The sequence below is a fragment of the Mus caroli genome, unplaced genomic scaffold, assembly GCF_978045245.1.
Source record: "Mus caroli unplaced genomic scaffold, Mus_caroli_1 scaffold_5, whole genome shotgun sequence".
In the NCBI taxonomy this organism is placed as follows: domain Eukaryota; kingdom Metazoa; phylum Chordata; class Mammalia; order Rodentia; family Muridae; genus Mus; species Mus caroli.
The window spans coordinates 148,848,292-148,871,755 of record NW_028227260.1 but is presented as its reverse complement, the minus strand read 5'-3'; the positions used below and the strand labels follow the sequence as shown (position 1 = coordinate 148,871,755).

General features: G+C 39.4%; 1 protein-coding gene across 7 annotated transcripts in view; it reads right to left on the bottom strand.

The window, feature by feature from the left end:
* Positions 1-20,902, bottom strand: part of Rpgr (retinitis pigmentosa GTPase regulator) — a 52,155-nt gene extending 31,253 nt beyond the window's left edge. For 3 of the 7 annotated variants that reach the window (XM_085838274.1, XM_085838273.1, XM_085838275.1), the window contains exons 1-10: positions 20,288-20,891; positions 17,419-17,544; positions 16,613-16,705; positions 15,685-15,747; positions 14,652-14,810; positions 12,777-12,926; positions 10,165-10,323; positions 6,059-6,214; positions 3,459-3,583; positions 547-729 (exon numbers count right to left, since the gene is read on the bottom strand). In XM_085838274.1, coding sequence (XP_085694400.1) covers positions 547-729; positions 3,459-3,583; positions 6,059-6,214; positions 10,165-10,323; positions 12,777-12,926; positions 14,652-14,810; positions 15,685-15,747; positions 16,613-16,705; positions 17,419-17,544; positions 20,288-20,429 — 1,356 coding nt within the window. In that variant the 5' untranslated portion in view covers positions 20,430-20,891. Of the gene's footprint in view, positions 1-546; positions 730-3,458; positions 3,584-6,058; positions 6,215-10,164; positions 10,324-12,776; positions 12,927-14,651; positions 14,811-15,684; positions 15,748-16,612; positions 16,706-17,418; positions 17,545-20,287 lie in introns of all 7 variants that reach the window. The other 4 variants (XM_085838272.1, XM_021153023.3, XM_085838276.1 and 1 more) reach the window with 4 other exon arrangements.
* Between the last annotated feature and the right edge of the window lie 2,562 nt (positions 20,903-23,464).

Sequence of the window (23,464 nt, the reverse complement as noted above, 5' to 3'; positions counted from 1 at the left end):
GTAAATGGCTTATTTCTTTGTTTTCCGTGGTTCATCATTTAAATCTATAACTTCTACTGCTTAGGAAGCTCACCACAAAAGGCAGCAGTGTTACACTAAATGATTAAGTCCTCCATATCTGCTGTATAATAGTACACTGCATCTTTCATGCTAATACTGTACTGTACATTCTGAAAGCTGTGTTACATGGATAGGAATGTTCTTATCACAGTATTAGAACAAAACATGGAACAATCAATCCACATACAGCTTAAAAACAATCAAGGGACCACTCTGAGATAAGGAAGATCTATAAAAACTGTGCTGTGTGCTTAATAATGATCTATAAACAAAGGCTATCCATGATAATCATTTGTATTATTTAATATCTTAACTTTGAACTTCAAAGCCTTTATCTCTGACCATTTTATTACCACTTTCATGTTGAAAGACCCTCCTTTGACTTAAAAAGTAAACAGGATTGTTCCTGCTTCTTTTGCAGTGGTAGATAAGACTATACCCGCTGTACCCGCTAATGCTATCATACAGAATGCAGCCACACTGTACCCGCTCTCTTCGCCGCAGACGTGCTGATAAAGATCTATTCAGTGAACTTCCTGGGGAGAGGTCATTGATGGAAAAAGAACCTGAACTTATATAAGGCTCATATATGTCTTCAGATTTAGGTTCATCTATTGTACCAAGTCGTGGAGTGGCAAAAACTAGCATATGACATCCACCACAGGCAATCTGCAAGCAGAAGTCCACAAAAGAATTCCTCAATGTTAACATCAAACACAAATGGGCTAACACTTACCAGATTAGCACCAAGACATTTCTTAGAAGCAAAATTCAGAGACTGTCTGATTCATAGCTTTCCTCTATCACTCTCCAAATTTTATATATATATATATATATATATATATATATATATATATATATATATATATACACACACACACACATACACACGTACATGAATTAAACATATATTCCTTAAACACTGGCTGAAAATGAAAATCAGTTTGATCCACCATTTACTTTCAATTTAATATAGAAAAAATGCCCTTGTCACAGGTATCTCATAACTTTGAAAATGTTATGTTTGATCTTGGAAAAATGTTAAAGTCACAAATATCCAAAGAATAATTAGTAGGAAAATTACTCAGGAATAACTATGTGTCTGACCATTCTAATAAATATATAGCAGTTATACCTATCTGTAAAAAGTCTGCATAAGATTAGGCCCTTCAACATTTGGTTAAGGAAGAGGGAGAGGTATCCATGAACTCCCACCCTGTTCTAAGGAACTATTAGCAGATAATGGTTACTGAGGGAGAGGGAGACATTCTCGTAAGTGGTGTCGCCACTTAAACACTTAAGTAGTGTGTTGGTCATGTTCTAGCAAACAGCCTCTCATCATGCTTATGTAAACAATCCTAAATTCAGTGAACCAAAAAAAAAAAAAAAAAAAGGCATGAGAGTGAGAGATGTACTAATTGAGAGGAAAGCACTGAGAAGGAGAAGGAAGGAGAAGGAGGAGAATATGACAGAGTAATGAAATGAATGCAATCATAACATATATAATATATATAATTGTCAAAAAGAAATAAAAAGAAAAGATTATGTCTCCAAGCCTTTTCCTTTATGAGAACACTTTCTAAATTAAAGGCTTATAAGACTTTAGAGTGAAATACAAGCACATTGGAGGAAATAATAAAAAATATAACCACCAATGAGTTTTAAGAAATAAATCTTTTTATAAAAATGTTACAAAAACCCTATACTAACAACTGCAGGGCGAAAGAGAATTAGTCTTCTTTAGAAATGAGCCCTCTCATTGCTTAGCCAATGCCAAGGAGCCAACCCTACACTATGTACATGCAGGCAACATAGAATAACTCAGCAAGTTATATCTACATATGCATTTGTGCAGATATAAGGCTAAAGAAGGAGAGGAGAGGAATTCGGAAAAAAGGGGGTGTGGTGGGATAAAGGAGAAGGGATATAATTATATTTTTATTAATGTTTTAACTACAGAAATTAGCAAATCTATCTCAATACTAATTCTAAATGTAAGTGGTCTTAACTTGTTAATAGAAGTCATTGAAGGGAGAGCCTATACTATTTTTCACACTCAAATTCAAGCCACTTGGCAGGGCTCTTCTTGGTGATACAAGAACTGCATACCTTCAAAGCATCCTCTCCATAAAGATCACCAAATTAGCAGTTGGTATTTTGTTCATCACTGAGTAACTTGCATTCCTAATATTTAGACCAATATCTTATACACAGTAGGCTTTCATTAAATGGTTATTATCTTATTTTCTCTTCCTGTTCTTGGGATAAAATACTCTGAAAAAAGCAACTTAGGGGAGAAAGGGTTTATTTTCACTCTTGGTTGCAGATTCAGGCCCACCAAAGCAAGCAGGTCCGGGACAGGAGCTTCAGGGAGGTAAGCCCATCACATCCAGAGCCAGGAGCAGAGAGCATCCATGCCAGTTAGGGCCCAGCCAGCAAACCGCTGCTGCCCTCATTCAGGATGTGGCTTCAGAGGACAAAGAACCTAGTTTAAATTCCTCAGAGGCAAGCCTGCAGGCCAACTTAATGTAGCCAATGTCCAAGTGAGGCTCGCTCCCTCCCCAGGTGATTCTAGATTGTATCAAGCTGGTAACTAAAACTACCCCAGTTAGGAAAGGACCAAGAGAGGAGAGGCAAGAAGAGTACCAGCAGGTAACAAGAGCTTACATGTCCACTGCTCTTGTTTTTAATTATTTCATGTACAGAGATGTTTTGATGCACAAATGCCAGTGTCCTGTCACACATATATTCCAGTGTCACATCCCCTGGAACTGGATTTGCAGAAAGTTGTGGGCTATGTGATTGCTGGGAATTGAGCCTGGGTCCTCTGGAAGAATAGCCAGTGCTCTTAACCACTCAACCATCTCTCCAGCCCATGTCTATAGTTCTTAACTGGCAAAAATACTAGAAACAATAAAACAGAAAGACTGATGGTGATGTTCCTGTGCCACTGAAAAGAGTAATTTTTATCTCAGTGTTCCACCAATATGCAACATTCTTCATTTAGTATCAAGTCTCTTCTAGGGCTGGGTTGGAGAGTGTTCAGCCAGTGACATTTCATTTGCCCTGTAGTTAGTGTGAGCAAGACATTCTACTGGTGCTTGCTACATGAGATACAAAGCTTACAGACATGGCACAGTCCTAGTTTCCAAGAAAAGTTAAAAGGAAGCAGAAAACTCAATATTTGTAGAAAAATGTTGTTAAAGGAAGAAAACTAGAAAAGGAGAGTTTTTTTTTTTTCCAGAGGAAAACAATGTCTAACACTTGGCTCTTACAGGTATTATGAGCTGTACCTATGAAACCCTCACACAAAGATAAAAATATGCATTTCCTATGAAATAACCAGAGACTCAAATCTAGAAGTATAAAATATACAAGAGGGGATATGAAACCCTTACCAATTGAACTGCAAATCTCAAAAAGTTAGAGCACAAGGTAGGAAAGAACTGATTGGTGAAATTGTCCATTCCAAGTCCTAACTTTCCATGGCGGCCGTCTCCAAAAGTATACAGGAGGCCTAGTTCTAAAATGCAAACAAAACTGATGTTACACAAGGTCCATTTCTACTTAGAGACAAATACATTAAATTCTACTACAATTATAACCTTTTCATAGAATTGTAAATTAAATTCACTCTGGTCTACAGAGCCAAGCAGTATATAGTGTTTATGGTTCTACATACAACAGTAGGCAATCGAACTGAGAATGGACCACTACATCTTAGTGGTCAAAGTATCCTTGTGTGTCTGCCCTATGCCTTGCCGTCTATTTAGCACCATTACTATCCTCTGTCCACTACTTGTCAGTAGAATAACTCCTTTCTCCAGCAATGAAAATCAGAAATGTCCCTAGACATCATTTATGTCTCCCAGGGGTGCAAATTTCTTGCTGGTGGAGAGCTATGTCACTTAGAATAGGGCTGTCTCTTTCATTAGGTTAGCTCTTGGGCTGTGGAATGCTGCCCAAGCAATTGTCAGAGGTGAACCAACCATTTTGACTAATCCCCACATCAGTATCTGGGTCCCATCTTGGTGGACATACAATGATAAGCAATCCTAGCACTTCTAACTAACCCTGTCACATCTTGGCCCAGCAGTTACATTTAACTTTTGCACTTCTTAGCTAGTCCCTCCAGCATATCCTACATTTAATGGGTGTGGGGCAAAGGTCATGGAAGCAGAAGCCAATCAGGGCACAGAGAAGGGGAATTTCACTCTAGTCAGGGGAATAGAGAAGGCTGTCACAGTGAATCATAAAAGATAGAATTTCACTATAAGAAAGAAAGAAGGAAAGGAAGAGAGAAAGAAAGAAAGAGAAAGAAAGCATCCACCAGGCAGAGTCAGTACTACATGGGAAGGTTTGTATAATAGAGACCACAGATTAGACAAGAAGCTAAAAGATAATCAGCAAGCCAAATGAATAGAACTGTTAGAGATTCGGGGTCTAAAGCAGGTAGAACCACACTAGGGATAGGAGAATTTGTTTAAATTATACCTTTTTGTATTATATTTGGAGAGTGGTTAGCTTTTAAAAAAAAAAGTATAGAGCTTCAAGCTGGGGAACAATCAGCACACTACACATATCTCCTTGTATGAGAGAACAAAATCTGTAACACTTGTTCCCTGGGGAGGATGCAAGAGGAAAATGGCGAACAAACTTAAAATGCAGCTATTTGTGCCAGACTCTTTTCATCAGGTCAGAAAAGTCCTCTGCAAACTTAAGGGAATAACTATAGTAAGACACATGCTTCATACAGAGTATAGTCCCCCATCAATGGCACTAGGACAGGGCGGCTAGCATTAGGGCACCACTGTTAAGGAATGCCTAGCAACAGCTCCTACAGGAAGAACAATGAGTGGATGATACATTTTTTATACCCTACATAGTGTTGCTACATGCTAGGCAAAGGAGATCATCAATACTTGATAATGGGCAGGTCATTTTTCTTGAAGAGTTCTGTGAGAAAGAACGCTTTATGGTAGTAAAACTACCATAAGAACTATTTATGGTAGTAGTTCATGTTTTCCAATTTCTACTTTTTAAAACACTGTTACACGAGCTCTGCTCTATTTGGAGAAGGTTTGGATAGAAGGAAAGAAGACAGAAATGCCAGAGTCTGGATTATTCAAATATACTAGAACTATTTCTGACTTTTTCATGTTTTACTTTGCTTTTAGATAAAAAGTTGAGTAATAGGTCCTTTTGTTACAAAGTGCTAGGTCATTTCAAGGGAGATTTTTATTGAGTTCCACCTTATCAACAGCATCTAGTTTATGACACTGAGAAGTAAGCAGGCCAAAGGAACATGTCCTTTGGTAACGGAGAAAACAACAAAGAGGGAGATGTATCCGCTCAGTAGTTTTTGCAGTGCTCTTCTCCCTACTACTTTGCCAAGAAAGGAGAGGAGTCAGTGTACAAACGCCCCTTGGTGGTCACTGCAATGCCCTTCTCTGTCTACTACTTTCCAAAGAGAAGGAAAGAGTCAATCCTGAAACGCCCCCTAGTGGTCAAAGCAACCTAAACTCTCATTGGGCATGACTACAGCTTTACTCTACTGAGAGGTAGAAAAATAAGCTTTTCTTGTATGATTTTTCTCTCCGGCTTGAGAGAATTTTGGAAAAGTTAAGAGTTTTTAAACAAATACAATTTCAAAAGGATTTTATGGTCTTACTCATGAGCAAAGGTCTACTTTAAGGTTCTAAATGTGGGTAATTTTTGTTTTGGGTGCCAGAGATTGAGCTTAAGGCCTCATAAAGCTAAGAACATGTGCTCCCACTGAGCTATACTACAGCACCCATATTTATTGTAAGCTGAATTATACCTTAATTTATTTTTAAACTTATTTATAACCTTATATTTAAAATATCAATAACATAATTCCATTTTCTCAGGCATAAATTCCCTAAGAAGTTAGATACACTCATTCCCACATTATCATTCATATTATGATAAACAATATCCAATTCTAGAAACAAAAATAAGAAAAATTATCTCATACCTGTCATCAAAGCTGTATGGTTTTCTCCACAGGAAATATGACGTATTTTCTGATCCTTAATACGCTCAATAATTTTGGGTTCTGATGTTTCAAAGAGAAAAGTGCCGAGGCCCAGTTGTCCAAACTGCCCCAGCCCAAAGGCATACACAACTTTCTCTGAGAGGAAGTGAACACATACATAAAAAGAGTTGCATGGAAGTACATCATATCTGAAATAACTGGCATTTGAACTTTTAGAATGGACATTAATTGCCTGCAAAAGAACTGTTCATAAAAATACTGATATGAAGTGGAAGTTTTCAATGACGAAGGAGAAGAAAAATAAGTTACAAAATAATGATGTGGGTCTGATTTTGTCTTTTATGAATTGCCATAAAAGGAATTATTGTAATCATCAGGTATCTTATAAGATAGATAATTCAGAGAATAACCTAAAATGCATTTATAATTACATCAGTTCAGAAACTCTCCTCTGATATTAAACTATTTCCTTTCACTGCCACAAATTCGAAAAAGAGACATTTCCTACACAGGTAATCCCTTACTTTTAAAAGTGGGTTAATAAAATTCCATCAAACACAATTTGTGAGCTGGAGGTAGAGCACATGCCTAGCAGCCACAGGTTTGACCTGTTGAACACAGCAGGCATCTGCAAACTGACACACATGAACACACACAGACACACATGCACATGGACACACATAGATGAACATGTGTGCGTGCACACACAGGCACACACAATATCAGAAAATTATTTGATGAAAAATTAAAATTTAAAGTAGATATGCTAGATGTATGTATTCATAAGCAAATTTTCTTTACAATACAGGAGGGGAAAATCTTCCTCTATATTGCTGCTATACTGAGGCAACAGCAAATGTCCTTCAGTATTTCAGTAAATTGTGCTCACTTATCATCTAGAGATGGGAAGTACAAAAAGGATATATGACTGATGACGAAAGTTACTGATGAAACAATCTCACCAGTCAATGTACGGAGAAACATGGTGGTCATGTTACTTTCTTATGTGGACTCTCAGAGAAAGGAGAGCAGAAATTAATTCCTCACTAAAGCCAGAAGCAAATATTCTTATTGCTAGCTGCAGCCAGTGGGCAAGTTCCTCAGATCATCTGATGTTAAAACCCTAGCTAATAAATCCGATAAAAAAAAATCTATCCAGGTAAGTTTTAAAATATTCAGTTGTGAAGAACTATTATTTTGAAAAATATCTAATCAACTCCTCTGAGAACGAGGGCTACTGGTGAACATGTAATAATAATTCTCTCCAATAAGAACGCTGGAAATATAGAGATAAAACTCCTTACAGAAACTATATTCATAGCAAGGATATAAAGGCATATTGAGGCAATGGCAAGAGATTCTTATTTTAATATACCCTATCTCCTAATTAGTAGGTTATATATCATATTGCCTGTTCTAAGTGTACTAGTTTTATCTACACTTTTCCTTTATCACAATATCTTCTCCTGTACCTCCCCATTCAATCTTGCCTGCCACAGCCAGACACACAGGAAATGGCTATTAAGGAGTTACAGAGACAAAGTTTGGAACTGAGATGAAAGGATGGTCATCTAGAGACTGTTGTACCCGGGGATCCATCCCATAATCAGCCTCCAAATACAGACACCATTGCATACGCCAGCAAGATTTTGCTGAAAGGACCCTGATATAGCTGTCTCTAGTGAGACTATTCCGGGGCCTAGCAAACACAGAAGTGGATGCTCACAGTCAGCTATTGGATGGATCACAGGGCCCCCAATGGAGGAGCTAGAGAAAGTACCCAAGTTGCTGAAGGGGTCTGCAACCCTATAGGTGGAACAACATTATGAACTAACCAGTACCCCGGAGCTCTTGACTCTAGCTGCATATGTATCAAAAGATGGCCTAGTCGGCCATCATTGGGAAGAGAGGCCCCTTGGTCTTACAAACTTTATATGCCCCAATACAGGGGAATGCCAGGGCCAAAAAGTGGGAGTGGGTGGGTAGGGGAGTGGGAGCAGGTAAGGGTATGGGGGACTTTTGGGACAGATAGTATTTGAAAGGTAAATGAAGAAAATACCTAATTAAAAATTTTTTGGGGGGGCATTTCTAATTCTGGGTTGCTGCAGATTAAGCAATGACTATGTGTGCTTGTGCACCATATGCATGCGGGTGTCTCCAGGGGCCAGAGAGTGTACTAGATACCCTGGAACTGGAGCTACAGGCAGTGATGAGATGTCCAATATGTGTGCTCAGAACGGTACCCAGGTCCTCTATAAGAGCAGCAAGTGCTCTTAACCACTTAGCCATCTCTCCAGCCCTTATTAGTTTTTAAATTTAAAAATCCATAATAAAAATGTATTATCTAAAAATATTACTACAATACTATTTATGTAAATTAAATCTGATGCTTAACAAATTTGGAGACAACTATTTGGTTTTCATATTATAAATTGCTGAACATAACTTAACATATTGACTAGAAACCCAAACAACCTGGCATATCACACTAAATAAGAAACACATGGAGAGACTCATGGCTCTAGCTGCATATGTAACAGAAGCCGGCCTAGTCAGTCATCAATGGGAGGAAGAGGCCCTTGGTCCTGTGAAGATTCTATGCCCTAGTATAGGGGAATGCCAGGCTCAGGAAGCAGGAGTGGGTGGGTTGGGGATCAGGGGGAGGGAGAGTGGATAGGGGATTTTCAGGGGGGAAACTAGGAAAGGGGATAATATTTGAAATGTAAATAAAGAAAATTCTAATTAAAAAAAAGACAAATTCACAAGTCAAATTGACACTATTTTGAAGGTTTCAAATTTCTTTTTTACCTGTAATATAAAACTTAACCACGGGGCTGTGGTGGCGCACGCCTTTAATCCCAGCTCTTGGGAGGCAGAGGCAGGTGGATTTCTGAGTTTGAGGCCAGCCTGGTCTACAGAGTGAGTTCTAGGACAGCCAGGGCTACACAGAGAAACCCTGTCTTGAAAAACCAAAAAACAAAACAAAACAAAAAAAACAAAAAAAGCCCCACTTTTTAATGAATTATTATTATAACAGAGGAACAACAATATCAACTAACCAGATGTCCCCTGAGCTCCCAGAGACTAAACCACCAACCAAAGACCTCACATGAAGTGACCCATGGCTCCAACTGCATATATAGCAGAGGATGGCCTTGTCAGGCGTTGGTCCTAGGAAGGCTCCATGCCCCAGTGGAGGGGAATGCCAGGGGGGAGACAAGAGTGGGTGGGTGGGTGGGTGGATGGGGGAGAACCCTCATAGAAGCAAGGGGAAGGGAATAGGGGTTTTTGGAGGGGAAACCAGGAAAGGGGATAACATTTGAAATGTAAATAAAGAAAATATCTAATAAAAATTAAAAAAAACACAAAGAATTATTTAAGTTTATACATTATAAATATATAAAACATTATTAACATCAGAAAATAGTATGAAAACAGCTTCTTCAAATCAAAGTATTTTAGGAAAAATATTAATTTTAGATGAATATAATTCAGCAGAATTCAGTTTTTCCTACTTAAAAAGGTCTTCCCTGAGCCAGAAGTATGTATTATCTATATAAATGAAAGGCAAGGATCATAACCGAAAGCCATTCAAGCCTGCTTCCATACAGCATCTACAGGAGTCAAAGTCGTGGAGAATGGTAGTTCCCAGCAGCCAACAAGTGCATGAGGATGCACTGGACAGCAGACGCGTGTCTGTTATATCTAAGAAAGGTTTCAAAAAAACAGCATCAGATATAGAGATAAAAATCCTACATTATACTTTAAAATCTCTTTAGAAGTTATAGCTCATGTTACATTCTCCTCTTTTTAGACTTACCTTATTATTTATGTGTTGTGTGTGGAGGTGCCCACTGAGACCAAAAGAGGGTGTTGGGTCCTTTAGAGCTGGAATTACACAGCCATTTGTGAGCTGCCCAACTCCAGTGCTGGAGTCCAACTCAGGACTCATGATAGAAGAACAAGTGCTCTTCATCACTGGGCCGTCTCTCCAGCCCTGAGTGTTTGTATCTTGGCACAGTAAAAAGGATCATTAAAATGTCCTTACTTAATACAGGGAATGGAGCAGCACGTTCCCCACATACCTGTGAGAACCACAGTGTGCCCTCCACCACAGGCCACTTGAGTCACCCTCTCAGGAATGGCCAGCACACGCTGGGGTGATCTGTGATTGGTCAGCAGCTCATTGGGAAGGCCCAACTTCCCGTTCTCGGGTTCTCCAAAAGTGTACAGCTCCCCGTCCACTGTTGGAGGAGAAGCACAGTGATTAATGGGGACACGGAGAAACAGAATATAGATGCTCTGCCACATGTTCTCAGGCTCCATAAAACCTTACCCAGGAATTAAGAAAACCCGATCTTTCCTAAGATGTCTGTCACTGCAAGGTTAAAAAAAAAAAAGAAAGACTGGATTGTTTTCCTCTTTACTCCTAGTTATTTTAATCTAGTACCTTTCATAAAGAATTCATTACTATAAAGAATTAGAAAATCATTTTTGCTTTTTCAAAAAACATAGCTAAGACTACCTTACACATTCCCTATACCTTTGTGGCATACGTGTGTGTGTGTGTGTGTGTGTGTGTGTGTGTGTGTGTGAGAGAGAGAGAGAGAGAGAGAGAGAGAGAGAGAGAGAGAGAGAGAGAGAGAGGGGCGGGGGGAGGTGGTGGTTCTGGGGATTAATGCCTCACACGTTAGTCCAGAGCTGGAGTGCAAGTTCAAGGCCCAGTACCTCTTTATATATTTCAAGTTTTGAGAGTGGGTTTACTAGGTTGACCAGGCTGCCCTTGAACTCACTCTTGTAGCATGCCTTGAACTTGGAATCCTTATCCCTTAGCTTCCTAAGAAGCTAGAACTATAGATCTTTATTTTGCCTTTGTTTTTTAATGATACTTGCTCTAGAAAGCTTGGTTATGTATGAAATGCATACATCAAATCACTATGACGATTACATTGTATCAGATAGCACTACCAACTATTTCCACCTTGTCCACAGGAACACTATTTTCTTTCCTTTGCATTAGTTACCACATGAGTGTGAGCTTCTTGAAAGCAGAGACTTTCTTATTCTCTTACTCACTTCTGCAATCCTGTAACTTCCTCTCTGAGTCCACTAGTAATCACTGTTGTTCTGAGATCAGAAGAAAAGAGCCCACATCATGGAGTTGCTGTTTCATACAGAGAAACAAAATAGAGACTAGAGAAGTACTGAGGAGATCTAGGCAGTGCCTAGTCATTCAGTCATTGCTGCTGCTGCATCTCCCACTTCCTTGTGTATGTCGGGAAACCCCATGCTGAGAGAAACCATGCGGTCTGGTCTATAAACTGTAAAGGGTGCAGCATCACCTTGGCTCTAGCTGGTATATGAAACCACAGAAGGCACAAGTCTCACACAAAGTTGTTGGGAGAGTCAATAAAATATCTTTGGAGTCTTAAATGCCTTCTAGATGGATAAACATTATATATTTTGTAGCTATAAACCTCTAAATGGTAAGTACTATGCTTTTATCAACTTAATTTTCTACAAAACACTTGAAACTTGATTCTTATTCTTGACAGTTGCATGCCTGTATAACCCTCTCTCATGCCGCTCCTCCAAGGCCTTTCTCCCATTTCCACCCCTGTGTTCATTTCTTCTGTTTGTTTGCTGATCCACTAACTGGGGATTCTTGCATGAGCACTGGTAAAGGCTTGTTTCCTGGAACACTGGCCACCTACTAGTGGCTACTCCACTGAGAATAACTGACTTCCCCTCTGGCTGTAACCATGATATTGCTGAGAAGGGATGGTGCCTCATCAGGTCCCCCAATCCATGATGGGCACCCCACCTTCTACAGATCTTGTATGTCAGTAACCACAGCACACATGTGCAGTGCTACATCGTGTCCAGAAGACGGCATTTCATACACTCCTCCTATCTTCCAGCTCTTCCATTTTCTCTTCCTAAGCTTTTGAGGCAGTGATTTAGGGCTGGGTACCTGCTAATCACTTAGTCTCAGCATTTTTTCCAGTTATGAGTCTCTGAATTAACTACTGTTCTAAAAGAATCCACTGAACTGTTTCATCTGGGCATCTGATTATTAAGAAATGATTGGTTAAGAGGAAATTCACAATCCTCCTTCCATTGTTAACTAGGACAGCTATCCTTAATGCTTGATAAGAATGTAGGTGTCAACATAGACTCTAACAACTCAACACTTCCAAGCAGAGACTATGAATAGACCCAGGAATGGGAAAAAGCTGCAGATAGGGAGAAATGTATTACCAAAGGACCAAGGCCACATCCTTCTCCATCAAATCTTCATCCTGGTTCTCACAAGAATACTCTATGGCTCACTTATTTGAAACAATAAAAGTTAGCAGGACAGGACAAATAGAGCAGGTCAAAGTACAGAAGTGAATCCAGGGGAAAATGGCTCATGAGTCTTGTTCTTAACACCATACAAGGCTATGAAAGTTGAGAACCAACATTTAGAAAGGTTTCTAAAATAGCAATTTAAAATTTTTATAATAGACCTAGTATTCACTTTCTAAGAAGTTGGCATGTCAGAGAACATTTGAAATTATAAATTGTCAATACAGAAACAGAGAAATGGTTTTCATTAAAACACACATTATTTCAGTAGTTGAACAACATGTGAACTGTGAATAATCTTATTAGCAGTAATAACTGGGAAATGAATCAAAACTGTTCATCTTACTTGTTACAAAAGCTGAATGGTAATATCCACAAGAGATCCAGGAAATTGGCTTTCCAACAGTCACTTCATGAGGGATACATACATTACTTTTATCTTTTAGACCAATCTGCCCTTCAGAATTGTCACCCCACATAAAAAGTTTTCCATCCTCTATGAAGAAAGCATAAAGGGAGAAAAGTCTTTAAAGGGCTAACCAGGCTCCCAAGCTATAACATTTCCTACAGACTATCATTTTCCTTCTGGATTATATTTTTAGTCTTATTTTATTCTTTATTAATATATAATAACTACAGAATATTTATGGAATACAATATAATGATACTTCAATGTGTGTGTGTGTGTGAGTAATGGTCAAATCAGGGTCATTTGTATAGTATGATTCTTTCCTCTGTCAGTAAACTCTGAAAAGAACAATACAGCCAGGTGGATCAGCTCACGTCTCTAATACCAGAGCTCAAGGGCCTGTGACAGGAGGATTGTGGTGAATTTAAAGCCAGTCAGAGCTATGTAATACATATCAAGCCAGCTAGATTTATAAAGTAAGACTGTCTCAAAAAAAAACAAAAAGAGAAAAAATAATACACAATACATTATTATTTTGCTCCTCCTTTGAAACACTAACTCAGTACTGGAAATGATATGTCATAAAAGTACCAAGACATTTACACTAGCTTGTGACCTAGGAGTTTAATTTCTAATGTCATATGCTCTACAAGGAGAAAAAGCAGAGAATGATGCTAAATCACTTTAGTTACCATATTTTTCTCAATATTAAAAACAGGACGTCATTTCCTTTGCGTCCTTTTAATGTCACCACACACAGAAACAATCACCTCCTGCTAGGTAGTCTGGCTGCCACTGAACTGAGAGACAACAGAAAGCGCCTGCACGTCTCCAGGGGAGAAGAGCGAGTGCCCAGCGTGATAAGCGTGCTCTTCAGTCACAGTGGACACAGTGACTCTCACTAATCTTTTTCATGAGGACTGTACACGTGAAATACAGCTTCTCCAGCTTTAGAGGATGAGAGATACTAGCATATAAATAACATCTTAACATCTTAACTTCTGTCTTTTTGATGACGTTTCAGTGTGATGAACAGTTCTGCTAAATGGAGGATAAGCATTTTAGGGATTAGCAATACTTGTTTACTTCTATTGGTTTTTGAAACAGCATCTTACTTTGTAGCACAAGCTAGCCATGAAGTGATGACCAGCATGCCTGTGACCTTGAAGTTAAAGAGACTAATACTGCAACAATACTCAGCAAGTTCGTTTAGTGAGTTAAAACGTGGATCCTCAAGCTGATTTAATGATAAGCCAAAACTAAAACTAGAAATAAAAACTGAAGGAGTAAGACTGAATAGTAAATTATTATAGTTGGTGAATCAAAAAGAACTGGTTTCCCAGTGGCCCCAACCCACAGCAGATCTGCAGAGAATCTCCTGCTTGGAAGAGCACTGCAAGGCAGCAGCTTCCTCAGGTCACATGGGTCCTGGCTCAGAATCTGAAAGACAAGTTCTTATCTCTCCTTTAGAAAAGGAAAACGCAGGGATGTGATGACCGTTCCAAGCCACACTTTAACAACATACATCGCAACTGATTTCAATCGGTATTTCTCATCCTAGGTTCAGCGGATGCCTGAAGTATACTTTTCAGAATATGCAATGATGATAACGTTTAATATCGAAAAGAATAATGGATAGCTAGCAGAGCTGAGAACTTATTTATCAATCGCTTTCTACATGTGTATGTATCTCCCTCTCAAAATATACATATAGCTCTAACAGTCCATTTTTAGTCTTTCGGACGTACACAGAAAGCTGATACTGTCATGTATTTCCTGAGTTGGTGCAGAAACAGAGCAAGTCTTCCTTACCAGTCAGAGCAGCTGATGTATTGGCGCCAGCAGAGAGCTGTTTAATGGTATCACTGGGTGTAAAGAAGACAATTTGATGAAAGGTGTCTCTGTCATCAGTGTCACCAAGCCCCAATTGGCCGTCATTATTTCCACCAGCTGCATATACGCCACCAGTATCTGCACATATGGAAGAAATATTAATTAACACTCTAGCCACCCTGCTTCTGAGACACGCTACTAAACAGCAGATATCTCCTGTATTAACAGTTATAAACATATAAGCAAAGGTAAGAGAGGTATAGAGAAGATACAGCAAGGAGACTAGCTAGGAGACAGAAGTAAAGAGAGGAAGCCAGGCAGCAGAGGAAACAGTGAATAAGGCACTCCTCCCTCAACAGCATGGCCTCCACGCAACTGGCCTCAAACAGTAGTTAGAAATCAACTCTTGCGGCTACAGCTTAGGAGGAGAGAACCTAAAAGCAGAAGTTCGTCAGAGATCTGTGTTGGCTTGCTTCTCAACACTACTGTGCTGCATTCCACTTTATCTAATCTTCATCAGTACTGCATTTTCATAACCGTTGTGGCTTTATGACAGAGACTGAATTCAGAATACTGTTAGCCCCAAATTTTGTTGTTTTTGGAAATTGTTTTGACTAGTGTGTCTCTCCTTTGATTTCTTATACAAATTTATGAATCACTTTATCAACTTCTAGATACATTATACTGCCTAGTTAGATTTTGATTAAAACAGAGACGACTGCTTTTGGTAGAATTTCCTATGGCTTCCACAAAACACATCACAGAGAAGGAACAAGGAGCAAGAAAGAGGAGGAAACAACGCACTAATGCTACCCCTTGATCTTTAGGTACTCAGCACTTCTTTGTATGTTTGCGAAGGCAAGCACATGTACTAAACACCAACACTGTTAAAACTCTAGTCTACCTACCAACAAAGTATCACATGCATCCATTTTGCACGACCACACATCCTACTAAAGGGAGACCTCAGTTCTCAAGGCTGGAGAGAAACTGTGCAGGATAAATACTGTACCTGTTGAAACTAAGGTATGGTTCCTTCCACAGGCAGCAAGTTTCACCTTCTCAGGCTTAAGAGCTAGACACGAGAATATGACAATTACAATATTTTATGGATATGAAAATGACAAATAGTCCAGGTCAAATGATAAGTAACTGGTAAAACTGAGATTCCTTCAGTTATTGTACTTCAAGGGATGGAACCTAAAGCTTGGAGGATGCTATACACACTCAGAAACGTTAACTATATCTGTAACCTACAACTGAACTCTAAGACCCTACATATGTGACTCTAAATCAGTGTTCTTCACGACCAATCCAGGTTTCTCCACAGTTTATTACACATCATAACATTAATGCATCAAGGTCCAGTCCATTGTCCTGTGTTGCTTCTCACCAACTGTCACACTCCACAAAGGGCCTAAGATTAACAATCATAGGCATGCACTTGAGCTCAAGTTGCTCATCTACATATTTGTAGACATTTACAAATATCTCCTAATTAATTGGTTGACTAATTGTCTCTATAGTCATGGATCTTACAGTCTGCAGTAATGTTCTATTAGGTATTTGTAAGTCCATAGTGTTTAGTAGTCTGTGCCCAGGTACATGCTTTCTAAGCATAACATTAACAGTCCAGTGATAATCATATAAATAGCATTGGTTAGGATAAGTTCACAGCAACATCTTAAGCTGAAATTGAAATGTGGGCCCTGAAGATAAAGAAGACTATTCCGACCACAGCGGCAGAACTCGCCACCGCCTACTAAATGTAGGTGCTAGCAACATTCAAGTAAAACTTACAAAATACAAACATTAAAGAGCTTTCATTTATGAAAATAAAGAGTCAAAGAATCAGTACTAAAGTTACTTCTTGTAATCTGGAAGATATTTTTAAAAAGAATATAAATAATACAATATAAAGAAAAAAAAAAGACCCAAACCTTTGATACATGTTGGCTTGATGATAGTGGATTTTGATCCTAATCCTAACTGACCCCAGTTGTTACTTCCGAACATGTACAATTTATTATTTCCTAGTGGGAGGGGAAAATAAATAACAAATTAAAGCAATCCTCACATAGATAACAAGAAATGAATGAATCACAAGGAAATAAGAAAATACACTTAAATATATCAAAGAGCAAAAATAAGAGCGTCTCTTATTTTTAAAAAATAAATCTTGTCTCTATATGGGCACATTCAATTCGGTATAGAGTTTTTAAGACTTATGTTAACAATTTTCTCTTGTAATGAAATAGATTCCAAGAAAGGTATGCATGGAGAAAAGCCATTTAACGATACAAAACTAGTTTAAAGGTGAAAGGACTCTTGAGTCAATTTATAAAGAATTCTCTGACAAGGACAAAACCACATTCTATATACGTATAATATGTTTAACACAGGCTAAAGCCTCTTCTCTACATAGACAATAACAGTAACATTTAAGTCATTTTAAAAGTAAAAATATAGTCAAATGAAATGGTAGACCATCACCTTCTTTGGGGTTCCTGGGTTTCAAATCAATGATATTTTTTAGACATAAAACTAGAAGTAATAGAAAAAATCAGACTTTTCAAATGTATCTTTCTGTGTTGAAGCAGGTTACTTTTCCTTCTAGGTATGAGCTGACTCTGGTAAGTGTAAAAGTTCCTAACATTAGGCAGAAAAGAATTTTATTAAACACAACTCTAGTAATATTTAGGTTTCTCTAAGAATTACTGTCTCCATTTAAGATTATAATACTAACCTGTAACAATAGCAGTATGTTCATCTCCACATGAAAGACATATGGGTATGTCATTTTTAAACCAGAATTTGCTAGGAATATTTTCGGCAAATTTAGTTTTTCCAAACGTAAACACGGCACCTGTATCTACAAATGTAAGACAGTTTTTACTTCACAACTTGAACCATGATGTCTGTTATTAAAATATTTCCAATTACACACATAGAAATGCTTTCTTCCCTGACAGCTTTGAATCTGTCTAAACAGTTTAAACCTTCATTCTTTCACCTTAATTCAGTTCTAATCCTCAGACTTCATTTTAGTTTCATCTATGACATCTGTTAATTTGAATATGTGCTATTCCTTGAGTGATATGACGTAAATATATACAATGACAAGGGAAGCATCATCCATTACTAATTGCTCTGCTGACACTCGATGGACAGCAAAGTCCCGAATGAGCTGATACAATATGTACCTTCTACTCACTCTGGTTAAGACCCCACAGTCTGGTCCCTGACTAAGGACATTTTTCCCCACACTCAGAACTGAAACAGTATTACAGTTTTTCCTTAATACCACAGGAAATTCATGGGAAGGGTCTAAGTGAGTTTGGAATTTCTTTACCCCTTCCAAGGGACTGCCAGTGTTTGCATACAAGGGAGGGAGGGATGTTACTACAAATGCCAAACTCTTACTGACAATGCTTGGGACTGTCCACTAAAGCTAGGTGCAGGGCAGACGTAAGCACATTATTACATACTGTTTCATACTGTTTCACTTGCACTATGGGAAGCTATACAAGGCTTTAAAAGTCAATTATAGACCACAATCAGAGTATGAGCCCCAGCACCCACACAAGAATGAAAAGACTCCCAGAATTTGGCACACACAGTGAGATAAGGGAGAGAGAAAATGTTTTAAAATGGGAGGGTAATCATGTATTCAAATTCCTAATCTAATACTTAATACAATACTCAATGGGTTACTTTACCAAACCTTAACTTCCTCCTTTAATCATTATGGTTATTACTAAATGGCATTTAATACCAATACACATTCTTATATGCCTTGAATTTAACACAGGTACGAACAGGTTTGTTGTACACAATCTATTTACAATATTGTAAACACAGGGTTGTACTAATTTCTCTTTTATGATAAAGAAGCTAGTACAGAATCTATAATCTCCAACATATTAGCTGATGGCTACCTCTGTAAAGTCCTATTACAAACATTGGAAATTACTGGTTTCTCAGAATCTTGCAATGAATAGAGGCCATATGGCAATTAATTATGCTCTACACAGAAATCTCTCTAATTAAATTGCTACCAAAATATTTATTGCTAAGTATTCTATTTGCTCAACTGTATTACTGATACTGTAGGTTTTCCTTGCTACTTATACCCATTGCACAAGACGTTCCTCTAAGAAATATCAGTTACACTGAAGTTTGTGCAAAGTTTCAAACAGAAAACTTCCCTTCTACACTATTTATCACTCTACCACCATTTTCATATCACTAGAATGCTGGGTAGGAAATCAAACACAGCTTTCAATACTTTCAGTGCGAAAGACAGCATATTACCCAGGTTTTACTATGGAAACACCTTGGCTATTCAAGTTCAAGTTACGGATCAGTCCATGAGGATTGGAGATGGAGGCTGAGATTTGACATTCTTTAACTGCCATTGTCTGATCTGAGGAATATTCACAGACTTGGACCAGTATCATTTTCAAAAGACTAAATATCCATTAACATTTCCAAGTAACTATTTAAACACACACACACCACACTCAAATAGAAAGCCAGACCCAGTTTGGGGGAAATTTCCAGAGAAAGCATACTGAATGTAAATATTAATAATATATATCAATGTGCACAGGACTAAACCACTTGAGAACAAGCTTGAAGCAAGCCAGTTCGACTCAAGTCACTGAGCCTTGGGAGGCAAGGACCTCGAAATGATTCAAGGCTTCCCTACAAGGAATAATTTAACAGTGTTTACTCTGGCTCCCCAGAATATCTCTTCAGACACTCCCCTAACCCAAAAACCAAGGTTAGGTGGTTTCTTTCTGTTCTCTGCCATCTAACGTCAAGCCTATTGTAACTATTTTCTTGTACCCTCACTAAGGTATGAGCTCCAAGAGGTGTAGAATCAAATTCTGTTTGAGCCAAGACCACAGCAGAAAGTGCAATACATATTTAAATGTCCAATTCTGCTCAAATATAGTGGTTATTTTTCATAATGCTAGTAACAGCCCATTAGAGTATATGCAAAAACCAGTTCAGTAGATTATGACCACCATTTTAGCTGAAGAACGCTATAACGCTACGCTTATAATAAATGCTGCTCCAGGAAATGTCTACCTGGGCTACCCGGTACGGAAGCCGTAAGGAGTCATAATTTTAAAAGACTTCGCTACAGTCAGTCTTAAAAAAAAAAAAAATTCACCGAAGGCCCTCCTTCTCCCTTTATCCAGTTCGTTTCTTCCATTCTTTTTAACCTTTCACCCCGCGTTCCACTCGTTACTGAATTCTGTATCTAACCGGGTCCTGGGGACATTCACTTGCTCAAGTGTTGAGAGACCCTGGGATGCTTCGCGAGAGAATAATGGCTGCCGCCGCCTCCAAGAAAAGCCATTATTTCAGCTTGCTAATAACACATACAGGGTCCCTCATGTCCTCGGTCCCTGTCCCTTCTTCCAGCCCGACAAAGGGAATTTATTTATTCCCAAACGCCAATCTAGGGCGGTTGACTGAGGCTCAGGTAGCGGCCTGTACCACTACAGGGCCGGCTCGGAGGCGGGGCCTGGCCTGTCGCCCGCCCGCCCGCCCGCGGACCCTCCCTCCAGGCCAGCCGCCACGACTGGGGGCGCGCGACTCACCGGGCACCGGTGACTCAGATTCCGCCATGCCGAAGCCTGCGAACGGAATTTGTGCCTGCTTCGGAAAGATAGCAGGGGCGACTCGATTGGGCCTAAGGTACTGCCCTACCCCCTGGGACCCCCATCGCGACCCTCTTGGCATCGACCACCACTGTGCTCCCGGAAGTCAACAAACAGACGCTAGGGGCAACGGAGGCGGAGCCTTGCGGGGCGGGGAGGGGCGAAAGGCTTTTTTTGGAAAGAGGCCGGCGGAAGCTGTGTCAGTGAGGCGCAAGCGCAGATGCCGAGGTTGCGGCGGTAAGTGACCGCACGCCCTCTAGCGGTTGCGATTGGAAGCGGCCACGCTGCAGTCTCCAAGGTGTTGGAAGCTCATCTACTTCTGAAGGGATCCTGGCCATGCAGGGACCTAGAGGGGATGGTGACAACATCATGTCTCACATAGCCCTAACTTCTGTGACACATGCAAATGTCAACGCACAGCTTTGACAACACACTAGCAGTAACAATCTGTAACACAGCAAGGCACTAGGCGGTTTACATCCCAAATGTCATTTGTAATCCTAGAAACAAAACAAATATATTAGATGCACACATTAGATCTTTATTGAATAAATGGTCTTAATAAATGCTATTACAATCATGCAAGTTGAATAATGCCATTCCTTTTTGGGGATATGCCAATTAAACATAGGAAGAGAAGCCCAGTTCAAGTTGTTTAGCCTGAGGTCTAAACAATCTGCCTGCATCTCCTATAAAAGTAAAAGGCCAAGATCTATACAATTTCCTCTGAAATATTATATTTTTCTGGATAAACATTGGTTTTCCACCCATAATAGTTGGCCACAATCAAATAAATAAGAAGAAAATCTTCCAGGATGAGTCCATTTGTATACCTGAGGTAGTTGGGTCTCAATCAAGCACAACTGAATTTAAGGCTCGCAGAATTAGAGAGTATTACCTACACTTACTCAGGGCACTTTTATTAGGAAGGAAAGAGGGAATAGAATCCAATCACTTGTGTACAAACTAAAGTTGGGAATGAGATTCTAGTAAAGATGCTTAGCAAGGAGTACCGACCTGGCCGGGAACAGGGATTTAAGAAAGACAAAAGCTTGTCTGATGACTACAAAGTCAGGAAGGGCTGAAGTTAAAGAAACTGAAAGGAATTACAGAACTCTGGACATAGCTAACTGTATGCAAAGACTAATAAAGTGATCAGTTCCTCCCAGGACCTTGCTGAGGCTGCTTCGAGGTGAGATGGCATGTCCACAGAATCGGACGCTTTATCCTAAAGACTATGGAAGGTCATTGAGGAGCTTTAAGCACAGAAGTGACAGGAAAGGATCAGTTATGCATGTTCTTGAAGTGATTCTGCCTGTCTTGGCTGCTTTTCTGACAAGCAGTTTGAGCAGTGAGAGGCAATTCAAAGGCTATTACAGGTATTTAGGTACAAAAGTGGTCAGGCTGCCTGAAGTTCAGTATTTTGGTACACAGTAAATGGTGTCTAGTTGTCAACTCTTGGAAAATGCTGACCTATTATATAACTTACATCAGCAGAAAGGAACAAATAACTTAACTTATTTTGAGGAGAACTTAATACTCATGTTTAAAGGCTCATAACACCCATGATGAGAAAAATCAGAATATTTAAAGACTTTCTTTGCTTATCCTGTTATTTCATTGACTTCTAAAAATAAATTTCAGAGCATAAGTCGGTGCTGAGCACTTCCACACTGGTTTCTCACATAAGTAACTAGGCAAGGGTGGTGCTGTTTACAGAGATGGGAAGTGCTATGCAAGGAGCAGAGGAGGTTAGAGTTAGGTCAGTAAGATAATGGAAGAGATAGTGAGCTCAGCCCTTGAACACATAGGAAAGTCAGGTGGAGTTGCTGAGCACAGTAAGCAACTGATGCACAGAAGGTCCAGATGGAGCCAGACATTATGGAACTCCTGGATCAAGGCTATCATGGCAGTCTCGGGAACAGGTGAAAGAAGGAAAGGGAAGGACAAAGGATTCTAAGGTGGATCATGAAGAATGCCAAAGTATAATATCCTAGCAATGGGTTATAAGGCTTAAAAGGTGATGAGAGAGAGAGAGAGAGAGAGAGAGAGAGAGAGAGAGAGAGAGAGAGAGAGAGAGAGAAGAAAGCATGTGAGAGAGACTGGAAAATACTGCACCAAACAAGAGTGTAGTCAAATTGTCCACATAATGTGTACAAATTAAATGACACCTGATTACCTTCTGAAGTTAGAAACATGGTGATCATTCTCTGTGTTATAAAAAGAGCAGTTTGCTGGGGCAATGGAAGAGGAAACAGTATTGGAGTAGGAAGTTGGAGACACTGAGGGAAAAGCATCCCCTTGAGCATCAGCATTCGAGACAGTAAGTGCAGAGGGACCCAGGGAGAGAGGAAGCAGCATTTGAGCAGGGAAGGGGGGGTGAAAGGAGGGCTTCTGTTAAACTAAGCAACATATGATAGCACTGGGAAGTCCAATTGAATAGATTCGGAGAGAATCCTTCTTCAGAAAAGTAATAGAATAGAAATCCTGGAAGACAGCAAGGTCTTGCATCCAGAGAATATGGTGGAGACGCTGGCATTAGCTCAGACACACAGCTTTCTAGCAGAGAAGAAGAGAAGAAGAAAGCTCCCCTTACAATATAATATTGATACTTTTGATTCATCTAATATTTATAATCTAGAGGTGCCACACACATATACACCTAGATCATTTATAATATATATTATCTGTTCATATGCTCTATCTCAGGAAATATCTTAGACATCCGAGGTAATGAATGTCTAGCTTCTATTTTAGTGCCCAGAATACAGTAGCACTTAATACTGGTAGGTATTAGTAACAAGTTGGCTATGCTCACTGTACTGGAAGGCAAAGCCAGGCCATGTGTGCCACGATGGAAACAGCACTCAAATCTTGGCAACGGCTCAAAAGTTTCATTTTTATTCCTGCAGCATGCCTAGCAAGGCTCAATGGTTTCAGCGGGTCCCATGGGCGCCTGGGATACTGATGGAAGCATAAGCATGCTTTAGCTGCATTTTAAGCATGACCTCCTTGGTTGCCTCATGAAGGCAAGAGAATGAGGCTAGAAATTTTGTGTTTTAGATCAGAAGAGATTTGTTTTTCCAGTTTTGTGTGCATTGCAAGGGGACTGGAAAT